General features: G+C 55.4%; 2 protein-coding genes across 6 annotated transcripts in view; both read left to right on the forward strand.

The window, feature by feature from the left end:
* The window catches only part of Gckiii (Germinal centre kinase III), a 108,856-nt gene extending 98,746 nt beyond the window's left edge, over positions 1-10,110 (forward strand). For 3 of the 5 annotated variants that reach the window (XM_078176459.1, XM_078176457.1, XM_078176458.1), the window contains 8 exons: positions 2,056-2,221; positions 2,448-2,605; positions 3,059-3,244; positions 3,523-3,668; positions 3,852-4,119; positions 4,511-4,882; positions 5,109-5,324; positions 5,614-10,109. In XM_078176459.1, coding sequence (XP_078032585.1) covers positions 2,056-2,221; positions 2,448-2,605; positions 3,059-3,244; positions 3,523-3,668; positions 3,852-4,119; positions 4,511-4,882; positions 5,109-5,324; positions 5,614-5,694 — 1,593 coding nt within the window. In that variant the 3' untranslated portion in view covers positions 5,695-10,109. Of the gene's footprint in view, positions 1-2,055; positions 2,222-2,447; positions 2,606-3,058; positions 3,245-3,522; positions 3,669-3,851; positions 4,120-4,510; positions 4,883-5,108; positions 5,336-5,613 lie in introns of all 5 variants that reach the window. The other 2 variants (XM_078176455.1, XM_078176456.1) reach the window with 2 other exon arrangements.
* A 5,085-nt stretch (positions 10,111-15,195) lies between these two features.
* The window catches only part of LOC144467588 (uncharacterized), a 32,604-nt gene continuing 30,496 nt past the window's right edge, over positions 15,196-17,303 (forward strand). The window contains exons 1-5 of the mRNA XM_078176453.1: positions 15,196-15,737; positions 15,825-15,967; positions 16,091-16,238; positions 16,312-16,546; positions 16,806-16,915. Coding sequence (XP_078032579.1) covers positions 15,550-15,737; positions 15,825-15,967; positions 16,091-16,238; positions 16,312-16,546; positions 16,806-16,915 — 824 coding nt within the window. The 5' untranslated portion in view covers positions 15,196-15,549. The remainder of the gene's footprint in view (positions 15,738-15,824; positions 15,968-16,090; positions 16,239-16,311; positions 16,547-16,805; positions 16,916-17,303) is intronic.

Below are 17,303 nucleotides of genomic sequence, written 5' to 3' on the forward strand. Positions count from 1 at the left end.
GCGACGTTCCTGCGGAATCTCTTGGAATTTCTCGGTCCAGGATACCGCCGAAAACTTGGCGTCGCCGAGTCGCGTCTCGACGGATCCCGTGGGAACGGCGCGTGCATCGGGAGGGTGGTTACGCAGCAGAGAAGGGGTGGCGGAGCACTTTGGTAATTTTTCCGGCGGCCGTGGAGGCGATGCGGCAGTGTTCCGCGGACGAGGCGCGCGCGTTTTCCCGGCCGGGGCGGCATCCGAGCGAGACTCCGCGAAACGTGAAAAGGATGGAACGGGAGCGACGACGAGGACCGAGCGAGATCCAAGGAGAGCGTCGTAATGCTTTTCTCTCCGTGTTTACTGCGCGACCGAGGCCCGTTCCCGGCTCTCGAAGAGAGGGAAGAAGTGTCTGCCGGATAGGGGAATGATTTAGCAACCCCTGGTGCGCACAGTCTGCAGAAGTGGCCTGGTTGAAAACCGGGTTGAACGAACCCTCGCGAGCAGAGCGCGCACCGCGCCTGGCCACCTACGTCGACGGCCAGCAACGGATCTACATGAGAATAAACGCCGCGCCGCGTCGCGCCTTCTGACCGTACCACGATGATAAATGGTGCCATTTTATGGCCGACCATACACGCTCCGACCCCAGCGCCATGAATACCGAACTCGCTAGACAACTGGGACAACCCCGTGCTAGCCGCGTGAAAATTATACCCCATAAACTGCCGGCACCCGTCAACCTCTCCCGTCCGTACTGACGGCTGATACATGATCGAGAGGTGATCCAGCCACCTCCGAGACACGTTCCCTGCGCTCGATCGCTCGCTCCCTCGCTCGCTCCCTCGCCAGATTCAACGCCTAAACTCCGCTTCACGCCCAATGGCTCGTCACTCGTCCCATCTAAAAGTTTTCTTTCTACTTTACACGGCGTTCGCCGCTCTCGCGACAATGCGAAACCATAAAGTCCACGTTTCTCGCCGTTTCCTTCCTCGAAAGGAACCTCCTTATGGCCGTTTCAATTGTTTAACCCTCGACCGCCGGACCTTTTTAAGCAGTGACCACTGCCGCGGCTAAATCCGTCCGAATCTTTACGATTTGTTTATGTAGAAGACACAAGGTGAGAAATTAGGTGGGCTGCTTCTTTGGCAAAGATCTTTATTCGACTGACTCTTTCACTTCGTAAAAGGGCCTCCTCCCCTCGACGCACCATCTCGTCACCCAAACAGAGACCTCCTTATCTCGGGGACATAAACAGTGCGCCGCCTGACCGGCGACCATCTCAGAGATCGCTTACATTTAAAAATAAAATAACTGTAGGCAAGCGACTATAAATCAGTCCTTCGGACAAAAGAGGATCGGGGCTCCAGTCGTCGTCCTCGCGCTCCGCTGTCGCAAGGCACACACCCCCCGTTCACAAGCCGGTGACCAAAGAGCGCGCGCGAATCTTGGGCATCCTTGTGCGAGCCAGTGATCGCCGGGCCGCCGATTATCGGCTAAACCCCCGGCGAGCACGCCGAGCGTTATCGGCGGTGCGTAAGGCCGGCGGCAGAGGCGGCGAGTTGGACATCGATGTCGGATATAATTATCGGGCGGGAAGGTGCGGTCTACGTTGGCGCGGCCGTTACGGCAACAAAGATTGATGGTTGGCCGGCGAGGTCGCGTCGGTTTGCGAACGGCAAACGTAATTTGCGGAAAGCAGCCGATATACGCGGCCGGAATTCTCGGAAAATAACCAGTTGTGAGGGGGGGAGAGGGGGCTGGGTCAAGCCCCCCCCGGGGTCGTCGACCGCCTTTGTCCAAAGGTCGGTCCGCGACGCGCGTTCGACTCGCGGCGGGATCGTCCACGTTCGTTAATTAGCCACCGGAAAGGTTCGTTTTCATTAGCCGTCTCTCGGCCGTCGTCACGTCCGCTCTCCGCGGTTCGAGATCGCCGAGAAAAGTCGGAAGGAAGATTATGTGGCCGCGCGCAATTTCGCGGTCAAAGTTGGCCAGACAAAGCGTTTACCGCGGATGGATATATATATAGGCGTGCGCCTATATAACAGTATAAACGGTGAATCTTTCTCGTTCTGTTTGCAGGTCACGAAACTATGGATTATTATGGAGTACTTGGGTGGCGGCTCGGTCCTGGACTTGATGAAGGCCGGCAGCTTCGAGGAAATGCATATCGCTGTGATATTGCGCGAAGTGCTCAAAGGGCTGGATTATCTTCACAGCGAGCGGAAGCTTCATCGCGATATTAAAGGTGAGCCGGTGCCGCGCGATCGTGAAACAGAGGCGTAACAGAGAAATCGTCGCCGACCGGGGGACCGTTTCGATCCGAGAGACGAATTACCAAGCTGTCTTGTCCCCTTGTCCGACTCGAGAGCGGCCTCTCGAAATCCACGCGCGGACGTCCGCAGCCTCTCCGCTTCGTTGGTTTTTCCAAGGGGCCGATTCGCGACGCTGATTGTTTGCTTTCGTTTTTCAAGCGGCGAACGTTCTGCTGAGCGAGATGGGCGACGTGAAACTGGCCGACTTCGGTGTGGCCGGACAGTTGACCAACACGACCAGCAAACGAAACACTTTCGTCGGGACGCCGTTCTGGATGGCGCCGGAAGTGATCAGAGAGTCCGCCTACGATTCGAAGGTAATTACGCTGTCCCAATAAGACCGTCACTCCGCGTCCCCTCCCGCCCCGGCCCTTCACCTCGCCTCCCTTCACCTCCCTTCACCTCCCGTCGCATCGTTTCCCCGGGAGCTTTTTAGCCCTGCAATTCCGAGACCGCCGTGTTTGCTGCGATCCAGTCACGTAATCCGGCTGATTTAATTTGAAAACTTTGCTACCGTGGATCTTCGACGCGTTGATTCGCACAGATCGGGGCGCTCTCGGACGCCCTGGATCCAACTCGTTCCGATTACCGTCGCGGTTAACACCGGCAATTTTTACCGGGAAATTTTCGCTCGTCCCGTGAAATCGATTTCTAACCTTTCCACCGGCCTACTCTACGGCCGTTCAGTCTTCTCGGGCGATCGGTCAGGCTGTCGTTAGCGTTCCATTAGCGCGCTTTGGGTAAAACGTAGACCGGACTCTGTTCCGCAGGCTGACATTTGGTCGCTGGGCATCACGGCGATCGAATTGGCCAAGGGAGAGCCGCCGAACAGCGAGCTGCATCCCATGAGGGTGCTCTTCCTCATACCGAAGAACAATCCCCCGCAGCTAACCGGAAATTACACGAAGCAGTTCAAGGAGTTCGTCGAGGCCTGCCTGAACAAGGACCCCGAGAACGTGAGTCGATCTCCATCCAACTACGTGCTTGTATCGGTCCGTTAATTCCTGGCCGGCCAGACGTTGCGAGCAACGCGCAGCTAGCAGAACGATCCTCGAGTCGGTCGCGTCCTCGAGCACTACTCCCCGGCGTGCGCTATCGTTGCCGCTGTTCTCGTTGTCGTCGTTTCTCGGCACCGGAGGATGCTCCGGTCTCGAGTTCCGACGTACGCGCGAGAGAGAGACTTCCCTCGGTTTTTCCCCCGCCGACTGTAATAATCGTTGTTCCGGCGGTGCAGAGGCCGACGGCGAAGGAGCTGCTCAAGTTCCAGTTCATCAGGAAGGCGAAGAAGAACTCGTACCTGATCGACCTGATAGACCGGTACAAAAAGTGGAAGTCGCAGCGCAGCGAGGAATCCGAGACGGAGAGCGAAAATTCGGACTCGTGAGTATCCATATCCTTGTTCCTTGTGATAAAGTAGTAACCTAATATAATAAAAAGTAATTAATCTAACAATAATCTACGGTGACTTATTACATCTTCGTCTAATTTTCTATAAGTGCCGTAATACTCTTAAAAGGGTGTGTACGTTCGAAAGAAAGGATTCCAAGGATTATTTGTTTGCAGGGAGGAATCGAAGCAGGATAGCGACATGGACGAGCCCTGGATAATGACGGTGAAGGGTCCCCACGGGATGAAGGGCCCCGTGGTGCCCATGCTGCCTCTCGACGAGCAGCCAGCCTCGTTGACCCTAACACACACGACCAACCATAATCAGCAGACGAAGCCGCAGGCGAACGGAGCGTCGAGGTCTCCGCCGAAGGATTCGACGTTGAACCATTACAGGAGCGAGACGACGGACTCTGTCCGCGACGGGCAGGCCAAGCACACGCCGGTAAGCTGCCAGCCCCGCAAAACCGCGATTATGCTTCGCCAGCGGTGCTTCGGTAGCTTAAACCTTTGGGGTGCTCGGTTTCTCGGTCGCTCGGCCATCAGCCGCGCCCATTTATTGCTACGAGTGCTGCAGGGAGATCGCAGTCTCCCGGCGCTTAGACTCCGGGATAATAAGCAAATAAGCATGCGACGAGGACTACGGCTTCGTCTTTGCCCCGCGGGCTTATCGAACTGCATCGCAAAGCCGTAAGCCGTAAGCCGCAAGGGCAAGAGGCGCCGGCCGCGATGCAGCTGCATCGTCGGGGAAGACTTGGCCCACTTTGTGGCAAAAAGATCGACGAGTACGAAGCATTTGGTGTCGCATCTCTGACCTATTCGTTCCGTTTTTCTAGTCTCGGCCGCACGAGGCAGCGCCACCCCCGCCCGTCGACACGCGAGAGAAGCGGGACGACCGCGACTACAGGGACTTCGACAGGAACTCCTTGACGAGGGAATTGAAGAAGCCGCGCGAGGCCAGAGACAGCAGGGATAGCAGGGACAGGGGCGAGGCGAGGGACAGAGGCGACAGAGGCGACAGAGGCGACAGAGGAGACAGGGGTGACAGAGGGGAGAGAGAAAGACGGGAGAAGGACGTGAATTCGAAGGAGTGGATGAGGCTGGACTACAGGCCGCCGGAGAACAAGCAGAGGCCCAGGAGCTCGCAGGAGCTGAAGCATCCACGGAGCGCTGTCCTCTCCGGTGTCGTTTTACCCCTCCTCTCCGAGGTAAATATCCCGTCGGTTCGAGAGCACTGTGCACAGGGACTATTCGAGATAAGCGAACGACCGGCGTAAAAGCTTAGACCCCGCGGAGACGCCTCGAGGTCTAATCTGTTCGGCTTTTCCATCGGCGTTCCGTTGCCGGGTCGGTGTCCTGCGGGGGAGAGCCGGCGCGCCGATAACGTTGAATTATAAGATGGATGCAACTTTTGTTCCTCCTTATTTGTCCCAGCTTCAACGGAAGCATCAATATTCGACAAGAGACAATAACGGCGAGGGCGGAAGCAGCATTAACAAGAACGGAGGCGCGATAGAGGAACTGCGCACCGCGTTCGAGACGGCGGAGCGAAACTCGCCGGGGATGACCGAGGCTCTCGTCAGCGAGCTCCTCAAGTCCTTACTTCCTGCCAACCACTCGGAGGGTCGTCTGTCCATGCTGATGGAGAAGGTCAGTCTCAGGTAACGATTCGTTCCTCTTCTCTTTTGTCCTGCGAGGAAAAGTCCCGGAGCTTCACTCAGACTTTTCGATCAGCCTTTCGGAAACTTGGGATTTTTACTCAGCAACGGCACGCTGCAGTTTTCCTCGAGCCACGATACCGTAGAATCTGGTATAAAGTCTCGCGGAATTCGAGGAAGCCCGGTATGCCGCTGCGGGTTCGAATAAAAATCGCAGTCTCGTCGACAGGTGTAATCTGAACGTGTTTCATTGCAGTACGACCGTTGTGCTTGTTTTCCAGGGATACGTAGGGGCGCGAGAGAGCGAAGGTTCGCAAGAGAATGTGGTCCGAGAACATCTTGACGTTGTAACGACTCGTTAATTCTCGTTTATCAGATTTATTATTCCGTTTACGAGTCGGTACGTTGTCGACGAGTGCCGGGTCCGATACGTGAGGAGCAGGAAGCTAGAAGATGAACGTCGCTGCAACGGCCCGGACAGTGGTTTTTTTCTTTTTCTCTTCGGTCTGCGACGAGCGAAACCACGACGACGGAGCTTGTTCGTTTCGCTTTCAACGTCCCCCGGACACGAGCCCACGGAGCAGATGCGAGCAGAGACGAGACGTTCCAGCGACGCTTCGCGACGCGATTTAGTCCGATATATATTGATTTCTATTTCATCGACGATTCCGTTCGAGAGCAACAGATGCGAAAATGTGGGCGTGCGAATGACAGCGAGCGAGAGCGTGGAAGAGAGAGAGAGAGAGAGAGAGAAAGTTCTATCTAAATCTATCCGCTAGAGTAACAAATTGTACCATCCAATCGCCGCCGCGCAAGGCGACAGTTACCGTTTTAACTCCTGAAAATATTTGGCCCCCCCCCCCAGTAATCCCACCCAGAAGAAAAAAAGCGATCATTAACGAACCGTTAGTATATTTCGGGGGAAGAAATACCAGAATAAACATAAAAGATTAAAAAATGCGCAAGATGTAGGTGATAGTCGAGAAATATTTTTGCAAATCATGCAGCCACCCGTTCGGAATTCTTTGTACGTTCTTCGTGTTTCGGTATCGACGCGAGCCTCGCGAGTGCAAACTGGGGAAAGACGCGTAGCGCCGCGCGCGGTCTTGACGGATAGAGAAGAAAGGGTACACTTCGTTGACGGAATCTTGCCTCATTGTAGATACATCCGGAACATGCACTATCCACACATCATCTTACCAGAGATCGTAGAGACTATGTCGTAGGCGTGTTCCAAATCGCATCGGTAACCAGACCAGTAGAGACGTTATTTATTTTAAAGAAAAAAAAAAGAAGGATTCGAAACGGTGGGGACGAAAAGGGGCGGGAGGAAGAGGAATAAGAAGAGCGTGCTCGGCAGCCAGGCAAAGAGATAAACCGTTGTCCCATCGACGCGAGCAACGACGACCGTTCCCGTTGCTTGCCGCGTTTTAGTGCACGTTTCGGATTCAGCAGGGGGAATAGAGGGAGGGAGGGAGGGGAAGGGGGGTGTCGAAGGAAGAAGGGTGCCTCCACATGGCCGGAGGCTTTGTACATATGTATGTAGCACGATAAGATAGTCTTATTGTTCTGATGATCGACGTCTCTGCCACTCGGTTGCGCAGCTCCGCAATACGATCTCGTTGTAACCGCGTTTCTAGCACTATTTTGCCGATCGCGTGACCAAGCCGACCATGCTAGCCAGCCGATCGACCCGGTCGGTTGGATAGACGATAGTCCGTCGGCTCTCTCGAACGAGGTGTCAAAGGATATACAGTATTTTATTAGCCACTATAGTCGGCACGAAAATCGCTCGATGGCTCAGGGTCGTCGCTGTCCTCCTCCCTCATCCGAGTGTCATTCCGCTATCTCTTTCTTTCTTCGGTCGAGCTCTCGCTGATCGCCGACCACGCGGGACACAGAATCTTGTATCGAGTCCGTTGTCCCCCCCCGGTCGAAAGGTTAATTTTTCCATCGATCGCGCGCGAGTCTGCCCATACCCGATGAAAAGGCAGGGGCCGGCTCTCAGCGCGCGTGGGAGAAGTGGAGGCGTGAAAAATCGCGGTCGACGGGGGCAGAAGTGATCTTGAGCCGCGCGCGTACTCGGTTTGCCTTGCCTGAAAAAGACCTCGGACGCGACTCTCGAGCCGATTCCAGTTTCGAGGGAACTAGCAGCGATATACTTGTCGAATAGTCGGAGCGAACGGTGGCGCGAATCACGGAGAGAAATAGAGAGAAAGAGAGAGAGAGAGAGAGAGAGAGAGAGAGAGAGAGAGAGAAACAGCTTACTTTTCCTCGAGCTAGAGAGTTCTTCCACTAGATCGCCCGGGTAGAGTTCTTAGTCGAGCCGTTCCACGATCGAGCCTGAGCTGTGATAACTTCCGCGGGACGTCGGCACTTAATCCACGTTGTTTGTAAACTAATGTATTTTATAAAGTATATTATATATAGAGAGAGCGGAAGAGAGACAGAGAGAGAGAGAGAGAGAGAGAGAAATGAAGGAAGAAAGAAAGAGGGAAAGAAAGAGCGAAAGAAGAGAGAGAATCCTCGAGACGAGAGCGACGAGAGGCAGTCATCGCGTGTACATACAGGGTGCTCGCGAACGAAACGAACGAGAGTTTCGATAGCGAACACACACGATTCTTCTTCATTTCCTGTCTTTTTTTTTGGCGGACGGGTTCGCGGGCCACCCTGCCACGGAAGATTCCCACAGCGAAAGGTGGAACGCGGGAGGTTGCTAGATTGCGCGCGAGAGAGATAGAGAGAACGGGAGAGTGTGTCTGATAGAGAGAAAACGCGAGAGAGAGAGAGAGGAGGATGAGAGGCACACAGCATAGAGCGTTCGGCGAGGGTGGAATTAGCGTAAACAATTGTAACGAGACATAGTATTAATTGTCAGGAAAATGAAAATTCGTGCAAACGAAAAAGCGAGAGGGTGAGAGAAAGAGAATGAAAGAGAGAGAGAGAGAAAAGAGAGATGACAGAGAGACCTAACTATCGTAAGGCCGCGAGTACATGTTACGTAGTTGCGTTTATTCCAGTCAGGCGGCGAATGAGAGAGAAGGAGAGCCGGGAGCTACCGATCGTCGTGCACGAAGAACCAGACAATTGTTGGAAAACGCGATACACCTACGAGATATCTCCGCTCTTCTACCACTCCCCTTTCGTTCTCTCTCTTCTCCGACTCGTTCTCTCCCATCGTCCGTGAACACATTGATCTTTCTTCTGTTTCTTATCTTTTTCTTTTCCTTTCCTTCGCCTCTCCTCGAACCGAGAGAAAGAGAGGGAGACAACACCCCGAGCAAAGCAGGAGGATTTTAAAGCCACACTTCTCGTTTCTTTTTTCCCCTATATCTCCTTTTTCGTTTTTTTTTTTTTTTTTAGTTGAATTTACCCCCCTAGTTATTCCTACACTACACTTCTATTACTGTTAATATTATGGATTTATCGTCTTATCGTTGTTTCACCGTTGGGTTAGGATTTCTTTTCGATGACTTTTAACGACGGTCGCTACCCCCAGTCATCCTCATAAAGCTGCCATAAAACGCTTACCGGCTACGCTCTAATAAAGACACTCTGAAAACAAGGTCTCAACGAATTATCTTCCCGCATCTCTTCTTCCGATCCTAGCAACGAACGACCATCGCCTCTCGTTGAACACCTCCGCCAAGCCCTGTTCCTCCGTGGGCCTGAACCACCAACCCTGTCGGCGCGCGTCCGCTGCCATCGCGGATCGTTGTTCGTCGCAAAAAACGAACGGAGCTCGGACCGCGGCTTCTCGCGCGGACACCCCCCGTGGCAGCGGAGGGTAGATATCAGGGTAGCGTTTGTTCGGCGATCGCGTTTGACTGTCGGCGGTGCATCGAAGGCTCCGGCGCGCGCGGAGCCGGTCATCGAACGTGTGGCTGTGTAAGCGGTGTGTTTTTTAATTTAAGGGGGATCCGCGGCGTGTGTAGCGGTCGATCCCGTATCGTCTAGATCGGAGGGAGGAAGCCACGGCCCGCGCGGACCGTTCATGTTCTTCGAAAGTATCGTCGTGCTCCCCCGCGATTCAATAGCAATAAATTAGTCAATTTCATCGTAACTGCCACTGTAACGCGACACCCTCCCTTTCTTCTGTCATTCGACGAAAGAGTATCGAGCGACACCTCGAACTTTCCACGCCGGTGTCCAAGGTCATTAACGTTAAATTATTCGCGCCTCCGCAGAGCCGTACGCGAAACGCTATGAATAGACTGCGGATTTTATACGCCGATAACGCGCGCGGTCTCGCCCGACCACGGTACATGGAAATTCCGGGCGAAATCGATCTCGGAACAGTCGAACAGAGCCCGCAGTCTACGATACGCTCGCAAATCCCCTTCCGGTTTTCTCGTTTAACCCATCGACGGGTTTTCCGGACGGTTTTCGAAGCTTCTCTTCTTCGCGGAACGTTTGTGGACGGGTGGTCGCGACGGAGCTGCGATTTCGAACGCGAGAACCGTTTCTCCCAGCGATCTCGGAAGGCAAACCGAATGTTCGCAAACCGCGCCACGTTCGATCCGAATTGACGTGTCCTACCGTAACCCAGCACTCTTCTTTGTATTATATTCTTAGCTATTATCCATAAACTATTCAGCGTTATAACATCGTGGTAACAATAATAATTAATAATAATAATAATAATAATAACGACAACTATCGACGTAGAATATAAATATATATATTTTTTGTATTTTACTTCTACCTTGGCTGCATTGGACTGTATTATATTGATTGTATGTGGCATGCCGAGGGCGTGTACAAATACGAAATAAAGATCACAAATAAATCACGATCGACACGGTTCTCTGGGCTGGCTTCAAACACGGCGTAGATCTGATCTGTCTGATCCGCGCGACGTCCCGAGACCATCGATTTTCCATTTCTAGTTACCCCGTGCGCCGCCGACCATGTACGGCACGCGCGCGCGTCTCTGAATCATTGGTCCTCCGAGCGGAACAATGCAAAGTCGAGCGCGTGTCTTCTCGCGGTCATAAATGGAAGAGAAGCTTTCGTCGGAGCGATTCGCGGACACGCGTGGGGCAGCGGTCACGCGCGTCGCCAACCTGTCACTACCTTCGCCGCGCGCGCGCGCAGCGAGCGACACACGGTTTCGCTCCTCCGCCGCCTAAAACCCGAGGGTATCCGAATCGTCGAGACGGAAAGACGCGGGCCTCGTCGTCGGGAGTGAGGCAGCCCTCTCGCGCCAAGCCCGAGGGTTGCGTCACCAGGAAATTGAGCAACCGAGTAATAAGTTGCCGTTGCTCGAAGGTCCGTCGGTCGATTTCCATACAATCGGCTCGAAGAATCTCTGAGTCAACGAAAGAAACGGGGCGCGTCCGCCGCGCCACGAGATGTACAGGTACAGCAGAGATTTGTATTTATTTATTTCAGTTTTCCGACGATACGAATACGTTCTGTCGCGTCTCTGCTGTGCTTCGAAGCGTTCAACATTGTTCCCGCGCGTTGCAATTCGAACGAGGTTGCGAACCGCGTTATCGGGTAGCCCGGTCGATAACTAACCCCTGGAAGAGTGGGCCCGCAGAGATTGCCAAAACGCGAGGACGCGGTGTGGCGAAGAGCGCAGGTCCGCTCGCTGGCGGGCAAGGTGAGAGAGGGCGAGAGGGAGGCCGAGAGGGGAGGCCGCGAGGGGCGTCGCGGCGCGCCGCGTCGCTTCGGGTCGTGGCACAGCGAATTCCTCGACGCATCTCGATGCAGTAGTCGTCGGCGTCCCGCGGGTGGTCGCGATCGAACAGAGAGAGCCAGGGGCGGGAGAGCTGGCGAGCTGGAGAGAGCGGAGGGTTCGAAAGGGGCGCCCCTGTCTCTGTCCGTCTCTATCCGTCTCTATCCCCGTCTCTGTCCGTCTCTGTCGGTCGCTTTCCCGTCTCGCGTGTCCTCCTGCAGGTGTCAGGAAAAATCGTGAGGCAGGGGTGGAGAGAGAGGGTGTCGAAGTTCGCGGGAACGCGAGGTGCCGATTCGTGTGCGCGAGGAGCTGGTCGCGCTCGACCAGCAGAGCTTTCGGCGGCGAAAGCTTCGCGACCGGAGGGCGACGACGCCCACAATCGAAGGTACGAATCGACGAAAGGAAGCGAGAGAGAGAGAGAGAGAGAGGAGAGAGGATAGACGGTGTCGTCGGGTAGAGGGTCCTCGGGAATCCTGGCACGACTCCAACGGCGGCACTCTTCGCTTTCGACGACTGCGCCGCTGACCACTGGCGACGCTCGTCCGATGTCAGGACAGCAGACCGCGAAGTGTGTCGTTGCTATTTTCAAGTAGTACGTATCAAACACGCTGCCCGGGCGGCCTCGCGGGCTTACGGTAGCGCTTGCAAGCTTCACGCCGCGCCGCCCGTTTACGCTACGCTGGTTCTAGAGAGCTTCACGAGCACACGCGCGACTCATCGCACAGCCACGCCGCTCTCGCGCCCACGACTCATTGTTGTCCGATCCAGCAGCGGATTCGCCACCGAAACGATCCCATAGATTCCGCTTGAGGCGAGCCTCGGCGACCGGCTGGACGCCAGACGCTTCCGGCGCGCACGTGCTTCGCGCGACAGTTCTCGCGCTCAGTTCGCAGACGGATTAATCCGCCTCCTTCGATCCGCGTCGCGGTTACCATCGTCGACCATTCCAGTTCATTAGTCGTTCCTCTTGCTTTCGATCCGCGATCTTAACAAGTCGATCCCTGGATGCGAAGCGTCCGATAGACAAAGGTGAATCGGCTGCGAAATTGTTGGTTGCGAAACGGGAGGCTGGGACAGCAAATCCGAGAATTAGGGCCACGTGAAAGGGTCGTTGATAGCTACCAGAGAGTCCGCGGAGCCCGTAGAGCTTCGCAAGCTTGTTAATTCGCAGCCACGTCCGGTTTCAAGACGGAAACCAGAGTTCGACGACTCCGCGGACCGTTTCCGAGAATCCCCGCGCTGCCTCGTAATCCGCTCGGAACGATGCGCGATCACGCTCGCGGAGAAATCGACTATGCGGGACAGCTCTGCCGTTGAAGCGGCTCGGCGGCTAGAGGAGATCGGATGCTCCGCGCCTATTCGATCACGGACAGGTGTCCGCGACAAAGGGAAAGGAAAGTTCGACTCGGTGGAAAACCGGCGATCGAACGATCCGCGGGGACAGCGTTTAGTTCGGTCGCGTGGGCCGGCGAACCGTGACGGTACACGATACGCGCGGCACACGGTCGACTACAGGCAGGCCCCGGCTCTAATTACTGATTTTTTCTCTCCGCTCCAAAAAGCCACCGATGTGTGATACTGGCTTTTGTGCGGCGGCGACGCGACGCGACGCGACGCGCCGGGGGCTTCTCGCTCCCGGCTTCTGTGTGCGCGCGTAAAGCGCGACCGGCAGATACACGCGGCGGATCGTATCTCCGCGACCACCACGAAGCCGACAGTGAATCGCCGCGGGCCGCGGAGCGCGGACGACTCCGCTGCGAACACGCTTCCCGTAGTTTAATCTCGAACCCGCTCGAAAACGCGGCGGAGAAGCTGCACGGCGACGACCGACTCGTCTCTCGCCCCATCCTTTGCTCGTTCGCGCCACCGACCGCGCGACTATCGATTCGTCACCTCGCCCCTGGGAACGCTCAACGCTTCCTCATTAATAATTCACTCGCGACACCTGAACCTTAACCCGTTAACCGGCAAGCGGTAAAACGGCTGATCCGCTCGAGCCCGCGACAGACCGGAGTCTCGGCGCGAATTCAATCGTGTCGCGTTCCCGTCGGTCAACAGGTTGACGCTGTTCGCAGACCGCGGCCGAATCCTCCTCGCCGAATCGCGGTTTATTCCCCGATTAGCCGACTGGAAACGTTCACGCGAGTGTGTTGTTCGCGCGCGTTCTTCTATCCGCTTGATTCCTGGCCGGGACGGGCACCGTTACGAATTCTCAATGAAATTAAACGCGGTAACACCAATTAAGTGAGTTATTAACCCTTACGATACGCCGCGATGCGCGAATTAACGATGCCGCGATCGGCGTTTCGCAACTGTGGAAAAGATTCCGCCGCGGCAGCGCCGACAGACATGCCCCATTCTTAATGACCCAGCAGACGAACTAGCCCGGCAACGAGGATTCAAAGATTCCTCGACGTAGTAGGAAGGTGCACGCACGGCCGGAGTTGGGTGGCCGTTTCGTTCGCCAACTTGTCGGACATTGCAACGGACAGAGCTGGTTCGTTCGGGCGCAGAAAAAGCCGAGGCTCGCGAGTGAATCGCGTTGCATCGGGAATTATTCCGCACTTTCTTTTCTAATTAGAAGATGCGTCTCGGAACACAGACGGCGCTCGGTTGCAATTATGGAGATCGGTACAGCCCCGCTCGGGGGATCGGCGCAAGCTCGCGTACTCGTCCGAATTAATTAGCGACTTAATTGCCGGGAGTTATCCCGCGTGCCGGCTCGCGTTCCTTCGGAAGCTTTCGAGCGTGTCCGCGTCGGTGGAAACACACGCGCCGCGGCCTCCGACAGTGACAATTCGAGCGAGCGAGCGTCCCGGCGTCGCCGCCTCTCGAACGAAACGGGCGAACTAGTTTCTTTACGCTCTTCTACCCGCGAAATACGATTCCCTCGGCGTTCGGAAAGGGATCCCTGGAAGCGCGTCGTCGTAAATCCGACGCCGCGTAAAGCGATCCACCGAGAAGAGGAAATTAACACTCGAGGAGGAGCACGGGTTTCCGCGACGAGACGCGTTCCATGGTGAAACTGGAGGACTGCGCGTAAATCTGTTTGTTGGCGTTCATTGTCGCGTGTCCGTGGATAGTCGACGTAGAGTCTCGGTGGCGTCGAGATCTGGCTCCGACAGAGTCAGTTTAAGCGGACGCACTATTCTCCGCGTTAAAACGATATAAGATTTAGTCGTACAAGTAGCGTGTTAGACAATGTTAAAGTTAAAGATATAGTAAGTGATTCGAAGAGGGGTGTACGGGCGGGAAAAAAAGCCAAGTATGCGACGGTGCTGGTTGGGGATTGAGGGGAGACGATCGAGGCGGTAGATGCTTCCGACCAAGATGGAGAATCAATTGTCCCGGTAACCATGCCATGCTTGTCAGCAACGTCGCTTCGCGGCTGTCCGACCATCCCCCTAATCCCCTTACCAAGGGTTGCACAGCTTGCCACTGCAATCCTATAAATTCCGGCGGCGAGGCGACGCTATAGTGCCGTGGCTCCTCCGTCCACCGGATAGCATAGTTCCGTAACGATCGGCGGCGTCGCTCGGCTTCGACGACGATCGTCGTCGCGGTGATCCTCGGGGCCGGCGGTCGTCGTCGCGGAAGTCGACGCGCGAATCGCTCCTCCGGGCTCTAATCGAGCATTGCGCAATCCCCCCAGGCGAGAACGGCGAGCGTCGCTCGTCGCTCGTCGCGCGGCAAACAGAGAAAAACGATTGTTAATGCGGCTCGTTATTTAGGAAATTGGGGCAGCCGGTTCGCGGCTTGACGCGATTCAGGCCGTAGTGAAGTCGCGAGTGAAACCGCACGAACGAGCACACGAACCGTAGAAACCGCTCGCGCGGCGAAAAAGAGAGAGAAAAGCTCCGCGGGAACGGGACGGGACGGGACGGGACGGGCAGACGACTCCGAACAGGTTCCCCGGGACTCTGTGTCCACCACGGTCTGTGTGCACGACCGAACATTTTTCCGTCGGGACGGTCCGCCGCGAACGGATTTTTCTATCCGGACCGTATCCGCGGCGTTTCGACGGCCTTTTCACCGGGACGTTCTCCGTCGATCGCGCGCGGCGTGCAGTGATCGATCACACTTCGGCGAGGTCCGACGGAGTCTCTCGGCTGTGCAACGTCGGGCGAGATCCTGCCAGCGGATGAGCGTGGTTCTAGTGGAATGAATGGACGTGACCAGACGCTAATAGCCGGGAGCACGTGCCTCCTGAATCGAAGAGAGGACTCGCTATACTCGCGGCATGTCGGCGCGTGCCAAACGATCCGAGGTGTCGACCGTTATGACGTGCCACGCCGGCGAGAGGACTTCGCCGAGAAGCGGCTCGGGAGGATTCCGTGACTATTTTAAGACCGTCCGTGACGATCTCTGAGAGAGAAAAGATTGGACCGCGCCGGACACGTCGCCGACGACAGCCGATAGGAGGAAGAACGCTCGGAGGAGTGCCGATCGCGGCCGACAGCGACCAACAGAGATTCCTTTTTACTATTTTTATAATCGACGGGCGCAGTCGCGCGTGAATAGGGACTAGAGAAAGATGGACGGGAGACCGAAGATCGAAGTGGTTCGCGTGCCTTCGAGCGATCGAGGCAACTTCCGGTCCGTGGACGGTGTGCGCGGCAGCTACAGCCACATTCGCGTGGGCACGTACTGCCCGGAACCGGAAGTCAAGCTGGTGGTTTGCGACAGCAAGCCGCCGATCGAACAGTCTCGGAAGTTCAAAAGGTACGCTCTCTCGCGCGATCTCTCTTAGTTCGCGGTCCCGTACAAGTCCGTCGTGCCCGCCAAACTGATCGATCGCTTTTTTTTCAGGAGCTTGGGACCGGTCTCGAAACTATTGAGACGTCGCCATCACGCCACGTATCTCGCCACCAAATCCTGTGATAACATTTACACCGTGAACAGAAGCAGCAACTCTTTGGACTGGAGAGTTAGCCAGACCGTGAACGAGCAAAGTGAGAATTCCGTTCCCGTGCTTTAGCTGGCTGGGTAGTAGCCGAGGCGATCGATTTTGACCGCTACGCTGGTTCCAGTCTCGCGTGAAAAATTATGCGACTGACGCGAGGCACGTTTTTCAGGCTTCCAATCCCGGCAGAGCGGCAGCCTCGACTGGCGAGTGGGAAGATCCATCAACAAGCTGCATTGGCGGGACACCACCAGAAGCGCGGAGCAGCTATCCAGAAGCGGGCCCATCTGCACGGACCATCTCCAAACGCCCAGCACCAAGTACATCATAGATTTCCCGATACGTCGCGAATCTTGATCGAGGATCGACTCCGCGACACGTTCCTTCTTTTAGGTCGAAACTGATCTCGCTGCTGCGACGACTTTCACCTCGCCTTTCCCGACCCGGCAGCAAGAACTCCCTGCAAGCGTCGCCGACGATTTGCCCATGGGTGCAGGTCGAGTTCTCCTCGGAGTCGATCAACGAAGGGCTGCCGGAGGACTCCCAGGAGGGCGACGCGAGCTTCCAGAGGGAACTGCAGCTGAACGAGCTGAGGAAACGCATGGCCGGGATACCCACCGCCTCTCAGGTGATTAATAAGCCTGTCCGCAGATTAATTGTACAGATTATGACGTATCGCGTTTCGTGCAATTGGAAGCAATCGATTCCCCGGACGTTTGAGTCATCTGGAACGAAGACAAATCGAAGGCGTGCCCGCTAATGGCTTTCCGCCTCGGTCATTCCGAGCCGAAGGCACCACGATAATTGTTGTTTTATTGCCGTCGGGTAATCAACGAGCAATCCACGATTCTACGTTGTATTCTATCCGAGTACATTTTGCGTGTCAGGTTACCACGAAAATCGTTAAACATGACGAAGCGGACGAGGAGGAGGGATCGTCCCGTCCCAGGATAGAAGTGCAGCATCTGGAAACCGAATCGAATAACTCCACCAAATCGTAAGCCTACCATTTTGTTTTTTCTCCCACTTTACGTTCGTACCTATTTTCTCTAGACTAGAGCTTCCCTTGCACCGTAAAAAAAGAAAGTAGATACATACTCCGATCCATGCATGCACCCGGATTGTCCCCGGATTGCACCCAGCTAACGTACTCCTAAGGGATAGCCATGTACGACACCCAATAAACGACTGAGAATGTTTTGTGCACTGTGGTTTTCTTAAGTAGCACGAGTATCCTTGATCGTTTCCCCTAGGACAGTCCTAATTAGAAATGGGATCAAATTTGGAACACATCGGAGTGCACTTCTCGTACACGGGGTCGGCCTTCGAACTCTAGGCGTTCCGATAAACGCTCTGATCCCATCTCTAATTCCGATTGGAAGAAT

This window comes from Augochlora pura, chromosome 3, assembly GCF_028453695.1.
Source record: "Augochlora pura isolate Apur16 chromosome 3, APUR_v2.2.1, whole genome shotgun sequence".
In the NCBI taxonomy this organism is placed as follows: Eukaryota; Metazoa; Arthropoda; class Insecta; order Hymenoptera; family Halictidae; genus Augochlora; species Augochlora pura.